At 38.1% G+C, this 16,383-nt stretch overlaps 1 protein-coding gene across 2 annotated transcripts in view; it reads right to left on the minus strand.

Annotated features, from left to right (window-relative positions):
* Positions 1–2,690: 2,690 nt before the first annotated feature.
* LYST (lysosomal trafficking regulator) overlaps positions 2,691–16,383 on the minus strand; it is a 77,517-nt gene continuing 63,824 nt past the window's right edge. For both annotated transcript variants that reach the window (XM_058021813.1, XM_058021812.1), the window contains 10 exons: positions 15,876–16,093; positions 14,306–14,536; positions 13,423–13,612; positions 12,422–12,558; positions 11,589–11,687; positions 8,044–8,183; positions 7,647–7,744; positions 6,451–6,607; positions 6,169–6,240; positions 2,691–4,800 (listed from right to left, as the gene is read on the minus strand). In XM_058021813.1, the coding sequence (XP_057877796.1) occupies positions 4,662–4,800; positions 6,169–6,240; positions 6,451–6,607; positions 7,647–7,744; positions 8,044–8,183; positions 11,589–11,687; positions 12,422–12,558; positions 13,423–13,612; positions 14,306–14,536; positions 15,876–16,093 (1,481 nt within the window). In that variant the 3' untranslated portion in view covers positions 2,691–4,661. The remainder of the gene's footprint in view (positions 4,801–6,168; positions 6,241–6,450; positions 6,608–7,646; positions 7,745–8,043; positions 8,184–11,588; positions 11,688–12,421; positions 12,559–13,422; positions 13,613–14,305; positions 14,537–15,875; positions 16,094–16,383) is intronic.

The following is a 16,383-nucleotide window of genomic DNA, read 5'->3' on the forward strand; positions in this document are numbered from 1 at the left end:
CCCGCTGGCCCCACTGCTGCTGGTCCAGGCCAGGATGCCATCGGCCTTCTACAGATGGCTCGTGTTCAGCTGGGTGCTGACCAGCACCTCCACATCCTTTTCCACTGGGCCACTTCCCAGCCACTCTGTTCGCAGCCTGTAGCCCAGTACCTCAAACAGCAAAGCCCAAACAGCACTGGGGTTTGGCGTGAGAGCCCACAGTGCCTGTCCTGCCCCCACACCAAAAACCAGAAGGATGATGTAAGAGCCGGCCATGAGGAATGGAACTGCTGTGGGAAAGGGGCTGCTTACACTTTGTTAGGGCTAGTATGTCAGAACCACACAATTCAGCTTCATAGATCAATTTTTATATGCATCTCCCTATAAAAGCTGTATGGTTCAGCAGCATTTAAAAGTGCCAGTTAACATCTTTAACTGAAAATTTTGTCCGCTGTGATAACCCGTTGGTAGGATCACCAGTCTCATCAACTTTTTCCCCAGTAAAACAGCTGTTCCCTCTTGAGGGGTGTATGTTTTCTCCTACCTGTCCTAAGCACATTTTCTCATTCCATCATAATGGAGCAGAACTCCCAAGTAACATTTGTTTTCTGTATGGAAGAGACCTATTTCTAAATGTGCTTTGGAGCAAGGGCAGCCTCCTCTGAGATGGAGTCAATAATGGCACTTGGCAGAAGGAGATGCAACAGGAAGAAGGTAAACATCACTAAATATAATTAGTAAGTTCACAAGCTTCCCATAAGTAGAGTTCCAGAAACTGATGGAGACTTCATTGGCCTGTGCTGCTGCTCTTTCATTCATGTTCAACCACATCATGAATCTACAAAAGGCCCCATTCCACACACAAAGGATTTACATGCTCATGCTGTTAGACAAAGAGCATGTTAGATAGCTCTAATCATGAGGCCATTGTCATCAGAATATTTTTACCACTGGATTCTAACAATTTTATGACTTAAGCTAAAATATAAAGGTGGGAAATGGCTGTTTTAAAAACATATTTTCATAATATATTACACAGATTTTTTTTAAATTGCCTTCTTTTAAATCTGCAAACTCTTAACCTTCCACCACAATCAGGAGTCTCTCCTACAGGTTCTGAAAACAATACCCATACAGCCAACAGAAATTTCTATTCCTTAAATTTACATGAACTTGGCCCTAATGAGTCTTACATGGGCTTCAGTCAATTCCATTAGAGAATAAGGATTTTAATCTTTTTTTCCCCTGGCAATGCTAGGTTAAAGCTGGAAACAATAAGCAAGCTCCTGTTTTACTCAATTACATTCTGTTGTGTAGTCCAGAACAGTTTAGGGGCCTAATCAGAGCAGCCACCTTTCATTTTTAATATTTTTTCAAAATTATGAAACACAACAGAGCCTATTACAGAAACTCCAATAGAAAATCAGTGCCTTTCTGACCCCACTCCAGAGCAGTAATGGCAAATAAATCTCCAAACAGCAGTCAGTAGTTTGTAACTTAATACAGCAGCAAAATAAAAAAAAGTGTCTTGATGTACAGAGGTTTAAATATTCCAGTGGATATTTTTCAAGCCAAGCAGAGCTTTTAAACAGTAATTGTTTGATTGTTTTTTGATAAGAGTAGCAGCATACAGAAGTGTGACTTCCATTTTCATATGCAAGGAAAAAACCCAATACAACTTTAAGTAAAAGGAGGCATGAAGAAATTAAAAGGTAAACTAAAAATTTATTAGTAGCAAGCCAGGTGATATTTTCCCCACCACTCCATTGTTATTTTTTACTATTATATTTTTGCTTAATTCAGTTTTATATGGAAGAGAACAAGGAAGAGTCCTATTTCTAAATGTCTTTGGAGCAAGGGCAGCCTCCTCTGAGATGGAGTCAATAATGGTGCTTGGCAGAAGGAGATGCAACAGGAAGAAGGTAAACATCACTAAATATAATTAGGTAAGTTCACAGGCTTCCCATAACTAGAGTTCCAGAAACTGATGGAGACTGTTATTTTTTTCCTTCTGTTCATTGCTATGGGTTTGTCTAAGCAGTGGATCTCTAAATGCAAGATCAGAGTTCCCTTTCAGTAATGGGTTGGAGACTCCCTCTCCCACCCCAAGTGAACATCCAGCTATTGCCTTCCCTTCCCTTTCTCACCATGTCTCTCCACTACCAGAGCAGAAAGGTTGGGATTTACCACAGAATCCCACAATCAGGTAGATAGGCCTTGCCCCATGAACATCTCCCCAGCTCTGGCTGGCAGCAGAAAGAGCCTCACATCCTTTCAGATGCCTCCCCAAGATCCCAGTCTTCCAATTTCCACCCATCTTACTGAGAATCCAGAGAGAATTTGCTTTTCTGCCTTTGCTGCTCAGACAGGTTTTCAGTGAGAAGACAGATGGAAGGAAGGGGAATGTCTCTGCTTTGAGAGCCATCATTTCATCCAAATTCTAGTCATGCATCCTATGGGAAGGAAGGACACATACACACATGTGCAAAGTGATATAGATAGAGTTTCCCACTTCCCATCTTACACTCACCACCTTCAGTTTGACAGACACAGGATGTAGTCCATAAATGGAACTTTCCCACTTGATGATTTTTAAAATATGAAAGACAAGGGAATCAGCAGAAACTGATCTGGAGCAAGGCATGAAAGATTCCCTAAAAGAAGAAAGTTGCAACTAAGCCAAAAACATGTTTCTAATTATCTCAAAATGGTTTGATACAAAGATCTGTTTATTACCCAACAATGTGACAGTGTATATACAAATACAGTGTGGAATGTGACATTTACAGGAAATTTAAGTACATCATGCACAGACACTATTGCAATGTTATTTTAATAGTTCCAGAATATTAAGCTGAATAAATATTCCTTGCTTCAAAAATCATTTTTACTTTTACATAAAAATATATAATATTGCACTCTTTACAAGGCCAGCAGTTTTGCATATTGGTTTGTAACAAGTGGAATTCTACTTTATAAAAAAATAAGCCTTTGTGAGCAACACCCCAAAACAGGGAGCACAAAAGCACCCCAAAACCACAATGTTTGTCTTTTTTCTCTTAAACAAAGCACATCACATCAACATGAGCCAGGAAGCTTTTCAGTCAGTACTTGGACCTTACATTAACATTTAGACAGAGAAAAATAGGACTAAAGCCATCCCGTACAATGCTGCTACAATAATATGCATTTTAAAACTCAATCCATACAATATGCAGCCACTTGCTTAATTGAACCAATTGTGTCATGAACTATGAGAACATTTTTTCTTAAGTTTTTCTAGTTTGAAAAGTTCTTAAACTGGGAAGTCTCAAGAGTTTCTGAAGAGTATTTGGAATTTTCAAAAGAAATGTAAAGATTGCTTGTGTGTGTGTGTGTGTGTGTGTGTCACCTTTGTCACGACCTGACAACTCCATGTGAAGTGTTCTGAAAGCAGATGGGCCTTTAACATGAGAAGACACAGCCGTTTGAATGGCAATAGCAGAACATGTCAGTGATAAAAAAGCAAAGCAATTTAAAAGGAAAATGTAACTACATCAGACTTGCGTAGCATTTTTGCTTTACCATTCGCATAACTAGTAGGCACTCAGTCATGATGCCAAGTTTAGAGGTCTTCAAATCCATCAACTGAAATACTAATTTGTCATGTGGCCTAAGATTTCAAATTTTTTAAGCCGTTCACAACAGAGGCTTATTTTTCCCCCTCATAAAATAGCACCCAGGAATACACAACAAATTTGCACAGTGTATCTGTGTGAACCTTTCCAAATAATCTGATGCTTATGAACATTGATTATTCAAGCAGTTAGATTCAAACATTTTACAGTGTATTGAACCTCAATGACACCGGAACAGGAGCACATCTGTTCCTTCTTTAACACCCCTTTTTTAGAGCTCTGGAAGATAAGCTGTGTGTGTACATGATAGATGTTCTGCCACAGAACTGCGATAGCCAACTAGCACAAAGTTAGGGAGTTCACATTGCCTTGTGATCTAACCACTGTTTCATGATGCCATGAGGTATCTACCCATCACTAAGACAAATATTTTATTGTTGTCTGTTGCAAAGACTATTACAGTAACAGAGAAGATGGCAAAAATTACAAATATAAAGATAGCAGAAATTCTATTTTTAGCATTACAATACCATAAGGTGGTGCAAAAAGCACCTACTAAGTTCTTTGCTTCTCAAAAAAAGCAATTTTAAGTGGTCGTTGATTTTTAAGTTTCGGACTGCTTATCCCAGAGCTAACCATATCACACTCAATTAATCAGATATACATATGCTGACATTTGAATAGATATTTACAGAACTTGATGCTGCTGATATTTTACATACTAAGAGGGGGAATAAGCATCATTAATTTTTTTAAATACTTCTGTCCAAGAAGTGATTTAAAAAAATACCATTGGTGTTTTATATTGCAGCATTGAGCATTTCTTAGTCACTTTGCTGGCATTGGATAATATGACCAGAGCTTCCCGCTGACCTGGATATGCTTCAAGTTTGTGCATGCACATATGCAACCTTACAACCACCTTAGGCTGCTCTTTTTAAAAACCCCACCTATTCAGTCATTCTAGAGACATTCAAAGTACTTCAAAGTCCAGTTAAAGAAGAGCTCCTGTAGCCTATTTGGTTAAAGTGCATCAGAGACACGAGCCAGCAGCAGGCCCTGCCGTCACCCCGCCGCGTAGCTGCTGAGGAAGGAGTAGAACATGGGCAGCTTCAGGCGCTGCTGGTCCTTGCGGCACCAGGCGATGACGTTCCCATCGCTGTTAGCCGTGAACAAGTGATGGCCGTCGCAGGAAAACGTAAGGCTGCAAAACAAGGAGAGAGCCTATCTTTATACCAAATGGGGCTATTTATAATGCTGGAAGGCATTAAAAGCCCACGAGAGTTCAGCCAACAGAGATGAGCTGTCAGGGGAGGCCCAGTGCCTACGCTAACACAGCCATATGTTTGCATCTATCTGCTTGTCCACCTGTACCCAGACAGGCTGAACTGCGGCTTTGGCCAGCATTTCAACATCCCCTGCAGTTTAATACTCATTTCTTTGCAGTGTCACAGCAAAGGGCAGGACTAGTAGCAAAATCCTACCCTCTTCCCTTCTCTTTCTGAAAGGAAAGGTTTTCCTTTCCTTTCCTGCAACAGAGCTCAGTGCCCTCTGAACTTGCACTGCTGACAAAGGCAGAAACTAAATCCATCAGATTTCATGGCACAGAACAGGACTTTTGTTCAGATGGGTATTTTTTGAGCAGTAACAGGGCTAGTAAAGCCTTTCAGTCATGCCATGAGTAATGTTAGAGAGCATGAAGGTCAGCATCCATTTACTGCCACATTTAAGCAGGAAACTTTAAATTATTCAATAGCTACTAAATCGTTATCTACAAGCTTTGTGAAATATGCTGCTTAAAGGAGGTAACAAAGACAATAACTGCTACCAGACAATCATCTTAATTTCTAAAAAAAAATGGTAGTTTGGATTTTAAAGGGTATTTTAACAAGAGTCAAAACACAATTTTTCAGAGTCATTTGTTACTATGCTAACATTAAGATAAAATTTTGGCATAACTCTAAGACCTTTTGCAGACTACTGTACCACTGGGGATATCAAAGAGTCAATCCTTTGACCACCTTCTGAAAACACTTTGGCACGAGAACTCTGCTCATCTAAATCAAGGGGACTCTGAGAAAACTAACTACACAAGCACTGCAAAATGGCAGCTTGCAGGCTACTCTGAGTGTGCCTCTTTCTCCAAAATTTCCCTCCACCATCAGAAAAAATGGAAAAGGCAGTATTTTCATTTAATTTTGAGGCAGAAACACTGTATATTTAAATCTGGCATAGTTAAGATTATCTCGTTTTAACTCGGATTCTGAGGAAAAATATTGAATTTTAAAATAAGAGGAGGAGTTATTGTTCAGTTTTCAAGGGAATCCTGCTAATTCCCATCTGCCAGCAGCAGAATGTAGTTATTACTGTCATTACCAATACAGCACACTTGTGCTCACTTTGCTTTCATGAATAATTAGTAGGTTTGCATCGCTCTTTTTAGGCACAGGCATTTGCCTCCTATTTTCATGTTCAGTACTCAAGACTATTTTGTTGTGGCTTTGTTTGTTGGTTTAGGGGTTTTTTTCCAAAAGATAAAAATGCATTCATTGTACACTTAGGATCCTTTTACCTTACAATAGGTTTGGCTGACTTCGAAAATGTTATTTCGCGTACCGGCTTCAAATCCCACGTACTCCACAGTCTGAAAGAAAGAGCCATTTTTCTTCACACTTGCTTTTACAAATACTTCAGTGATAAACAATCTATTTAGCAACTGCTAAGACTGGGAGCTGAGTAACAGCTTGTCCGCCTTTTTTAAAGCCAAATACCAGCATGATGTTTGGCTACATGCTCTCAAACTGTAAGCCTAAGTGATAGAGCATTTTAATAAATAAACATTTCAAATGCTCACCTTACAACTCCATTTTCAAGGCCCCCTGCAATCACATTGACAGACACACCTTCAGGCTGGTTAGAGAAAGCAACAGAGCAAATACTTTCCCTGCAGTGCACGTGTCCAACAAGATCACCATTAACTGTCCAGAGTCTCAAATCACTGCCTCCTCCAACTGTAACAGAACATAGCATGGGACTATTAAGAAAATAAATCTAGATCACAGTTAAGTCGATAATATTTAAATATTCCATGGTAAAGAATTCAACTTCTTGAGAGGTCATAAGTTTTAAATGACTGAGTAATGTCTGCAATTACTTCTCTCTCTCTCTCTGAGACAGGAAGCACACAAACCACCAAGCCACTGCAGTGATTTAGAAGCCATCACATCCTATTTATGGAACTGCAGTGATTTAGAAGCCATCACATCCCATTTATGGAATATTTTACTTACAAAGCACTACGTGAATTTACTTTTAATGACCACTAACAGGGAAGGCACTAAGATGGAATTCATACTAGCTGTCTAAGCAGTTAATTCTCATACCTTAACTTGCATTTTAAGCAAAATACTTAAATAGCAAGCACAGTTCTCTTACCTGGTTATCTGGCATTATTTGATTATATCAACAAACTAACAACCCAATTACTGTTTTTGTCTTGAAAGGAATTGTCTTAAAAGGAAATATTATGTCCCTTATACTAATTAACAAATAAAATGATTTGCATAAAAAAAAAAGGTTTTGTGAGCTATAGAAATGGACTTGAAAGTCTACAAGTAAGTAAAAAAATCTAAATGTTAGTTTTTTGAAACTGCCACAATAACATCCCCTTGTCCTTTAATACCCCTTGCCTGTACTCTGTAGTACATGGTACTTCCCCAAAGAATAGTACTTTTGACAAAAAAAAAAAATCTCTCTCAAAATGAAAGCAGCCAACATCACAAAATAGGACTCTCCCAGGCACCTTTGCAATTTCACATCTTTTTATTAAGAGACCAAGCTGTTGGCCTTCATACCTCTACATTCAAGCACCTGCCTAATCACTCCTGGAGAAATTTGTATGTTACCATGTAAAAAAAAGCAAAATGTTGCTCCTGTATGACCGAATGCATCCTCAGATGATTAATACACACTCAGTAACTAATTCAATTACAACTCTCATGATTTATTTCATCTGCAAGTCAAAACAGCTTTCTTGACTGACAAACATACCTGAATCACAAACTGTTGCAATGTCACCAGTGGTTTCACTTGCTGAAACTGCAGTCACAGGACTCTTGTGTCCAGCCAGACTCTGGACATAGCACAGCCTGAAGAAAACAAAGGGAAGAAGCCTAAATTTCAGACTCAAATGCAAAAAAGGTCATTCGAGGAAAATCTTAAAACTAGTTACATTAATTTCAATCAACATTTTGCTCAATTATGGTATTTTTCATATTCACAATAAAATTTTAGCAGCTTTTAAGAGAAAAAACTGTAAGGGTTTGACTTCCCAATAAGATATACACAGAACAAATTCAACTAACTTCAAAGGGGCAAAGCTACCCAAGAGTGGGAAAACCTGTATTTATAAGAAAGCTATGGGAAAAAGTTATATATATACTTGTACCTGTTCAAATCCCATATAATGCAGGTTCCATCTTTGCTGACACTGATCATTATACTGTATGGTTTGCACACAAATAAACTTGTTATTTCTGCTGTGTGTCCATACAGATGGACTTGTGATTCCATTTCTATCTCTGAAGGCTGAAAAACAGCAAGATAAGAAACTCTCAGGAAAAAGAAAATTGCTATCTCTTTTTCTAAAAAAGATAAGCCTAGTTAAAGTCTTAGATTTCAAAGAATGCTTCCCATTGTTTTAATTTTAGCATCTATGTTCATGCTTTATTATGTTTAACACTTTATAATGTGATAAAACATAGCTATCATTGATGTTCAAGTTTTTACTTCAAGTGCTTCAGCTTCAGCAAATATATTGATGTAATCCCATGAACCAGAATGAAAAACTACTGTAGCACTGTCTCAATTACACACCTTGAAGTCAGCTGATTTGTTTTCTGCAAGACTGCTCTTTCCATACAACACTGAAATGACAGTTCTCAATGTTTTAGCATCTAGTGAAGACACTTGGAAACATAAAAGGAAAGCCCAGCTTGGAAGTTGTCACTCTCCATACAGCAAGTTACTAGGAATTTCTCAAGTTGGTGCCAAGTTCTTCAATGATAAAGTTGGAAAAACATGCAGGAAGTCAAGTTTAAATACAGAAATGGCTAGGTAAAAATTAAAGCAGCAAAATTTAACACCAAACAACAATTTTTATTCAAGTTATATAATTTGAAATGACTCAGACTTCCTGAAAACTGGCAAAGTTGAAGGATCTTAATCAGAATGCTAATGCTTTATTTAAGACAACTTGCTGTACAGGGATTAGAATAATCTTGGTGAAGGAAGAGAACAATTTTCTGCTGGTTTCCTCACCCATGCCAGAGCATATCACCTGCATTTTTGTATGAGGGTACAGGATGCCTACCTATAGCAGGTCTACAAAAAAAAACCCTTGAAAATTCAGACAAGTACACACATGCTTAAGTCATAGGTTGTAGAAAATATACATTTTTCACTAAAAGAGACAATCTAATCTATGTAGTACTGCACAAGGCAATGCACAGTCTGACAACAGAAGGACCTGCTAGTTTGCTCTTGCTACTGAGCATCTTATCCATATAAAAGACATTTATGAAAGTACCCAGGTATCATTCTCAGTGACACCTCACACATAAAAATCCTTCTTTAATCCTTTCTCAGTTAAGAGAAAAGAAAATTATACCAAAAATTTCTATGACAGCAACAAACAAGACTTGTGTTTTTATGAAGAACTGATTTTGATAACCTTTTTACTGTGGTTCTCCCACTTCTTTTAAAGTGTTTCCTCTTAATCTGCATTTCAACACTTGAACCAAAAGCAGCACCCACCTTTTGCAGCTTCTCCCTACCACACTAATAGCAATGGTTTATTGATTTTTATAGTAATAATACTGCAACAAGACAAACTGGAATTCTCAAACCAAATGTATTAAGCTATATTAAGTTCTAATAAGTCATGAAATAGGTACTTCTCACATCTGAAATGTTTTCCCCTTCTTACTTTTCCCCGGCTTTTAGGTGACAAGCCCTAAAATGGTATCTAGATATGGGAAAACATGCATTTACATATCTGTCTTTAAACAGCAGCTCTTCTGCCTACAGGACTTGAGAGGGGAATTGAAATTCTTCCCACTTTTACCCAAACAGGTCCTCCAAGTGCACTCTCTGTTGCAAGACACCTCTAACAATCAGCAAGTGAAGGCTGAAATAATGTGTACAACCAGACACCTGTGGCTCGGGCTCATGCAGGTGTGACTGATTGTCAGCACAGATCAGAGTCAAAGCAGTACTTCATGGAGTTTTCACCATTGTAAGGCAAGGAAAAACAGAGCACCTGGAGCACAACATGGAGCCATTTTTGAATTCTGACAGCATGCCTTTGACAATTAACAACACTATGTACTTCATGCCCATGCATTGCATTCATACAAATGTGAAACAGGGCAAAATATTCACGTTTCAAGTACTGCATTATAACAAACATTTCACTTTATTGCTGATCAGCTTACAAGATGGATACAGAGCAGATGTCAGGAAGCACATTTGCATTCCCTGCAGCCCTGACTTGGGTAACTGGCTCAATGACAGGAGTTACAAAATTGACACAATGTCCCTCTGCCTGGGGCATGTAAAACTGTCAGTGCTGAGAAATTCAGCAAAGATGGTCTCAAAGAACATCATCTGTGCAGATGAGCAAAAATCACTTTTTTCTAGGAAATGGAAGGAACTCAAGAACCATAACCCCACTAACTAAAGTTTCTTTTCAGCTTTGCAGAAGGCAAGTATATTCAATTTCTAGTTAAAAAATAACTGGAATCCAAGTCTCAGTACAGGTTATTTACAAGTTCACTATTCTGGGAAGCAGTAAAGGTGCCTGACTTATGATCCAACTAAGTAAAGCTTGCAGGCTTGAAGCTCTGCTTCATTTCCTGAACTCAAAGTGCTGCTGAGCTTAGGATGTATGAGTGGCAGACCACCAGAAACTGGAAGAAAGCCAAAGGGAAAAAAATGCTAAAAATCACTCTGTTTATGTTCTTCCTAGTCTAAGCATCTGCTATTTGCCACTACTGAAAACAGAAAACTGGGTAGGCATAGCAGACCATACCAAGGTTCTCTCCAGCTCATGCTAATGTAGGGACTCAAGAGCATCAAGGAGTACAACACCAAATATATTTGCCAATACCTGTGTCAAGCTACAACTAGGAAATCACTTCAGTTCAGTTGTTGCTATGGGTAATAATGTAGACACACCTAAAACGAGCTGTTAGGAAAATCGTCTACTCTTTGTTAAAACTATGGAGAACAGCAGTTACTGCTAAACAAAGAATGGAAGATTCAGATGGAAGCTTGAAAACTCAGTCAGAATTAGATTCTTAATTTTGAGTTTGATTTATGCTATTTTTATCAGCAAACAGTATCAAGGGACTTTCTACTACTCAGTATTTTCCACTAATAGATTAAGTAATGCAAGCTACTTTCTGCCTTCCCTACTCACAACTTTGCCCCTTGGAGAATATGACAAAGTAAAGAGGCTTGATGGTTAGTATATATACACTGTCTGAGAAGTCATCACTTAAACTCTGTAGTTTAAGAGCCTTCTGCACTTGAATTATTGTTTACTTTGGGGAATTGCATTCCACAGGTTCAGTTAAAGCACTGAAAGGCTCTGTCTCCCACACAGAAGTTACTCCTTAATGCAGGGAGCTTCACTGTGCCAGAGAGCTTCAGTTCCAGCCCTGTCCTGAACACAGTCAGAGCTGTACATGTTACGCACTCAGGTGGTGAGGACTGACTAAAGCCTAGCTGTATGTAAACAGCAGCTTAAGAAAAACAGGCAAACAAACATGCTGAGATGTCAGAGGAGCCTTCAAAATAAATACTAAAAATGCATGTAATTTTTTAGTCATTATCCAGAATACAGCTTTTTCTCATTTTTCCTGTTAAAAAAAAGACTAATACTGAGTATACTAAATTCTTTATTTATGAATTATTTCCATTGTAACTTACTGTATTGCTGGTGAATCTGTTCATATATGCTGTGATGACACCAGACTTACTACCTGTGAACAGCTGACAACTGTCTGGCACCCAAGCACAACTTGTTACCTTGAAAAGACAAAACAAAACCAGGAAAAAATTAGAACAGAACAACTATTCTAACTGCTGTTCTCATTAGGCCACAGCATTTGGTCAAACCGATTCTTTATTAGTTATCCTATGAAAAGACATGTAAAACATCTAAGCTAAAGAAATCCAAGAGCTAAAATATAGCTATTCTAGGTTGTATTTTTTACTATGTCAGAAACAGAGTAAAGAGGGAGTTTTATGTAGCCAGGAATTCATAGCTAAAGGGCAGTGCAGACTAGTGCACACTTCAAGATCATCCACCAAAATCTTTTTGCAAGATCTTACCAGTCACTGGATTGTGACAGAAATTATGTAGCTTTCCCTAAAAATCTTTTAGACAATCTTTTTCAAATGGATCCTAAACTAGAGTGGAGTTGTTCTTCCAACATGAAGCACCTATACTTTTTTTCTGTATTGATTTTTCTTGGGACAAAACTTAAAACTTGATTACATTCACAGCAATATTCTATAAGAAGGAAAAGATACAAAAATCAAATTGATTCAAAAGGAATCTTTAGCTACTACAGGAAAACAACAAGGAACAAGATAAAACAATGGAACACATTCCAAAGCAAATAAAAAAGATTAAAAGGAGTTGTGACTGGATGCTCATCTCCAAAAAAGGCTAAAGCAAGAGTACCCCACTGCCAAGTCAAGCCACCACTTACACCACCAATATTAAATTGAAGAGGAAGAGACTGATTTTGTTTTACCTGATGGAGCTGAGAGCTCTGTATAAAATTGACTGGAGGCTCACTTTGCTTGCTCTTCAGCCGTAAGATGTTATCAGCATAGCCCCAGCTCAGGATGGCTGACCACTGAATGTCAGTGCTGTGCATGCTCCTCACGCCTGAGGGAAGGCACACAGCATTGTGTCATGTGCACAGCAAGACTCAACCACTTACACAGTCAACGCAAGTCTCAGGTTCATGTTTTATCACAAATTCAAATATAACCTCCCCAAAGTTTCAAAAGAAGGTATTGTCTGCAACATATTATAAACAAATGGTTTTCAGAGACCAAATGAACATTCCATCTTCTCCAAAGACAATTTGCAACCTGGACAAAACTTTTTTGAAGAAGAGATGCATCTTTTGAGAACAGAGAAAAAGGGCAGATAATACCACCTAGAGAAACAAGTGCTTGTTACTTCAAGGAGAATGTTACTTATTTTTGTTGACTAAATGTGATTTATTTTTATAAAGCCTGCACTAGTATATGCCACCAAGAAAACAAAAGATCGTGAGAACTTGTTTGTACATTCTCAATAAGAATCCCTCCAAGAAGTTTAACTGAAAGCAGAAGATTCTTCACCTCTGCTTTTTTACTGTTAACTTTTCTCATTGTCTGCCTCTAAAATCCATTTCTTAAGTTTTCCTTTCTGTTGCCACATGCATTTTTTCATCTCTTTTTCAGTTCTTGGACCCAATCTGTTGGCAAGTTCTAAAGTTAAATTCTCATGCTTCAGCCACTTCAATGAAAAATATGAATTACACAATGCCTCTATTGTAGTTTTGAAAATTATAAGGAAAATCCACCCTCCAGTAAAGATACCACACATGTGGAAGCTGTTAATGGAATTATAAATTAATCTTTGGCAAAAGCAACTAAACTTGGGAAATTTGCTAGAGAACAATAGTAGGATTAGATTTAATTTTTTTAAAATTCATTTCACATATATTGTGCATATAGAGAATAAAGCACAAATTCATACCTTGCTCCTTGCTATATATCATCAAAAGGCAGAACTTGCTGGACAAGCCACAGATAGCCTTAGTTGGTAAAGCTTGAAGAGAGCCAAACCTTTCTCCATGTGGTTGGCTAAAGCAGACAACAGGGTCTGGAGCACTTGGGGAACCAACATATTCTCCCCACTTCAAGCCCTTTATCCATGGTAATGGACTCTAAAACAAGCACAGACAAGGTTCAAATTACAGAACTTTCAGAAAAACAATTTCATTAGTAATGTAGAATGATTCATGTCAGTTTCCTGTAAGCAATCACATGGTCAGGACAGCTGAAGTCTTTACTCCAAAACCACTAGAGAGACAAGTTCAAAGCACTTTAGTACCATCAGTTAAACTCTTGACTTTAAGGTAGTTCTACTGCTTCTTTAAAGGCATAGGCTGCAAGCTTCTAGTTCAGGTAGTTTAGTGAAAAATACAGATCTCTAAATCCAAGGATGCAGTTTATGACTTCAGGGGAAAAAAGGTGCTTGAAGTGAAGAAAGTTTAATTGTCCTACGGGCAGTAAAAAAGTTGAGGATGGAATGGAAGAAAGCACAGTATGTGTTTGCTGCTAGAGATCTGCACACAGATTCCACAATTCATCATGGAAACTATAAAACTGGTTAACTGAAATGCTTTCCTACACCTATTTCCCAAAACCAAGACAAACTCAGATCTCAGTTTACACAAAATATCACCAAAGCATGAAAGTAATTTTCACTATCACTTCCTAATTTTTATGTATTTTCTTTACAGCATAATGTAGCAAGTAGCTCTTTTAGGAAGAAAATTCTAAACCAAGGGTACAGGGTACAACAATTACAGCACATGGATATTAATTAAACCATCTTGCAATTGAAAATTACATACTGGGTAAATGATTTCTTTAGTGTGTTCTCTGGTTTCTCTGAAAGCAAACTGCACTAGCAATCCCATGGCAGCAGGAAGTTCTCCTTCCATGATAAGCCTGGATCCAGGTCTACTAACATGTGCTGTGTGAAACAGCTGGCGGGGCGTTTGTCCATATGTTTTTATCATTGTTTCAAGGGCTCTTCTCTGAACAGGATCTTCAACAGCAGAAACATCCATCCCAAAATAGGTCTATAGGCAAAAAAAAAAAAGGAGAGGAGCAAGAATAAGCTCATTGGGTTTGTCTTTGGGAAAGATTTTGCAACACATTCACACAAATTCAGAGGCAGACTCTTCAGCTGTTTGCTTAAGGTGTGGATGAGAAGAGATCTCACAATGACTGTGCCGACTTAAGAGCATAACCTTGTCACCTCCTCTTTATTGAAATAAACTACCACTTAAAGGATACTCATGTGAGCTGCTCCTACATATGTCCCACGACTAATTTCTGTTGAAGGTTTTTTTTTGAGACCTTTACCAATCTGTGCAAAACTGGAAGGGTTGCTGATGATAAACAAAAGAATTAGAAAGAGCTGGAGAAGTTTATTTTCTTTACCATTTTTTAATGAGCATATTAAAGCTCTCTTTTGGGGTAGAGAAGGAGAAAGAAACCTCATACTTCAAGAGAGTGCAAATTATTTTCTTCTATTTGTCTTTTTCCAGTCTCTCCAACTGTGGATCACACACTTTTTCTCAACCACACCAAAGGCCTTGACTTTTCACTTTAAAAATAATGAATGTACAAACTTAATATTTGAAGCTCATGGTACTAAGCCAATACTGAAGCTCAAAAAGAGTAAAAGAAAGGGAAGTATTTGGATGGCTACTTGACAAAGCCATCATTGCCACACACTACCATTTTATTAGCTTTTCCAGTCACAGAACAAACACTAAAACCAGGAAACATTTGAATGCATTTACAACCAGAACTACCTGCTGAGCAAACCTTGTGATAGAGTAAGGATTGAAGCTAAAGAATGCAATTCAAGATATACACGTTGCAATTATGCAGTAAAACTCTGCAAGTCCTAACATTAAATGAAGACTTATTTGAAATTAAATTTACTATAGAGAAAAGTGCTCATTAGAGGGACAGAACACAGGACGTGTATGAAGGCAAACACCATGAGCTCAGGACACACACAACTATTTCAATCCTATCAAAAGCTGCAGCAGCACCTGCCTAAATTAAAAGCTTTTGAATTAGGCAGAAGAAGATACATACAGTTACAACAATCAGTACTGCAAGCCACTGCACACAACTATCCACAAGGTCTAAGCCCCAGATCTGATCATGCCCCACACCTAGCTCAAGGCAAGAAAGAGGAACAAGAATTCACTAAGTATCACAATACCCACTGGGATCTTACAGTTCAACAATGAAATTGTTAAAGCCTTTTCTTATTCTTCAACATCCCATGAGCAAGGGATCTTGTTTCATGCTTGATGTTGTCCAAGCAAGTCAAACCAAACTTTGCCCCATTAAGTTACTAAGGACAATGAACAAACATGCTGCTTAACAAATACTTACTGCAGGATGAAAGACATTAATAGCCTGAACAGAGGCCTTGCCTTTTTGCTTATAACCAAACACCAAGTCAATCCAGTGACAGATTGTCTGGGATACATGATCAGACTCCAAGGCCTGACGATGAATCAAGATGAACAGACGAGGATCGTTCCGGGCCCAGGGTGGAAGATTGACATGGTTAACTCTGTCACCATTTTGACGCACTCCAAAATCAAAGCCTAGAAACAGGGGAGTGAATATTCCAACATTTTAGTTCACAGTAACTTCAAAAAGGTCTGTAGGGTTCTACAGACCTCAATGATTAAGCATGGTGATTAACAATCAACAAAGCAGCATCATTAACAAGTCTCTCCAAAACATATTCAGCTGTACATATGCATTTGAATGGAAAAATGAGAAAACAGCAAACTCATTTGCCCTGCTGACAAAATTAGGGAAAAACTCAGCTTAACTCCTACATAACAGCTTTTTTAGCATACCCCACAAATTTGTGCCAGATTTCTCCCGT

Source organism: Melospiza georgiana, chromosome 3 (genome assembly GCF_028018845.1).
Source record: "Melospiza georgiana isolate bMelGeo1 chromosome 3, bMelGeo1.pri, whole genome shotgun sequence".
NCBI classification, from domain to species: Eukaryota; Metazoa; Chordata; class Aves; order Passeriformes; family Passerellidae; genus Melospiza; species Melospiza georgiana.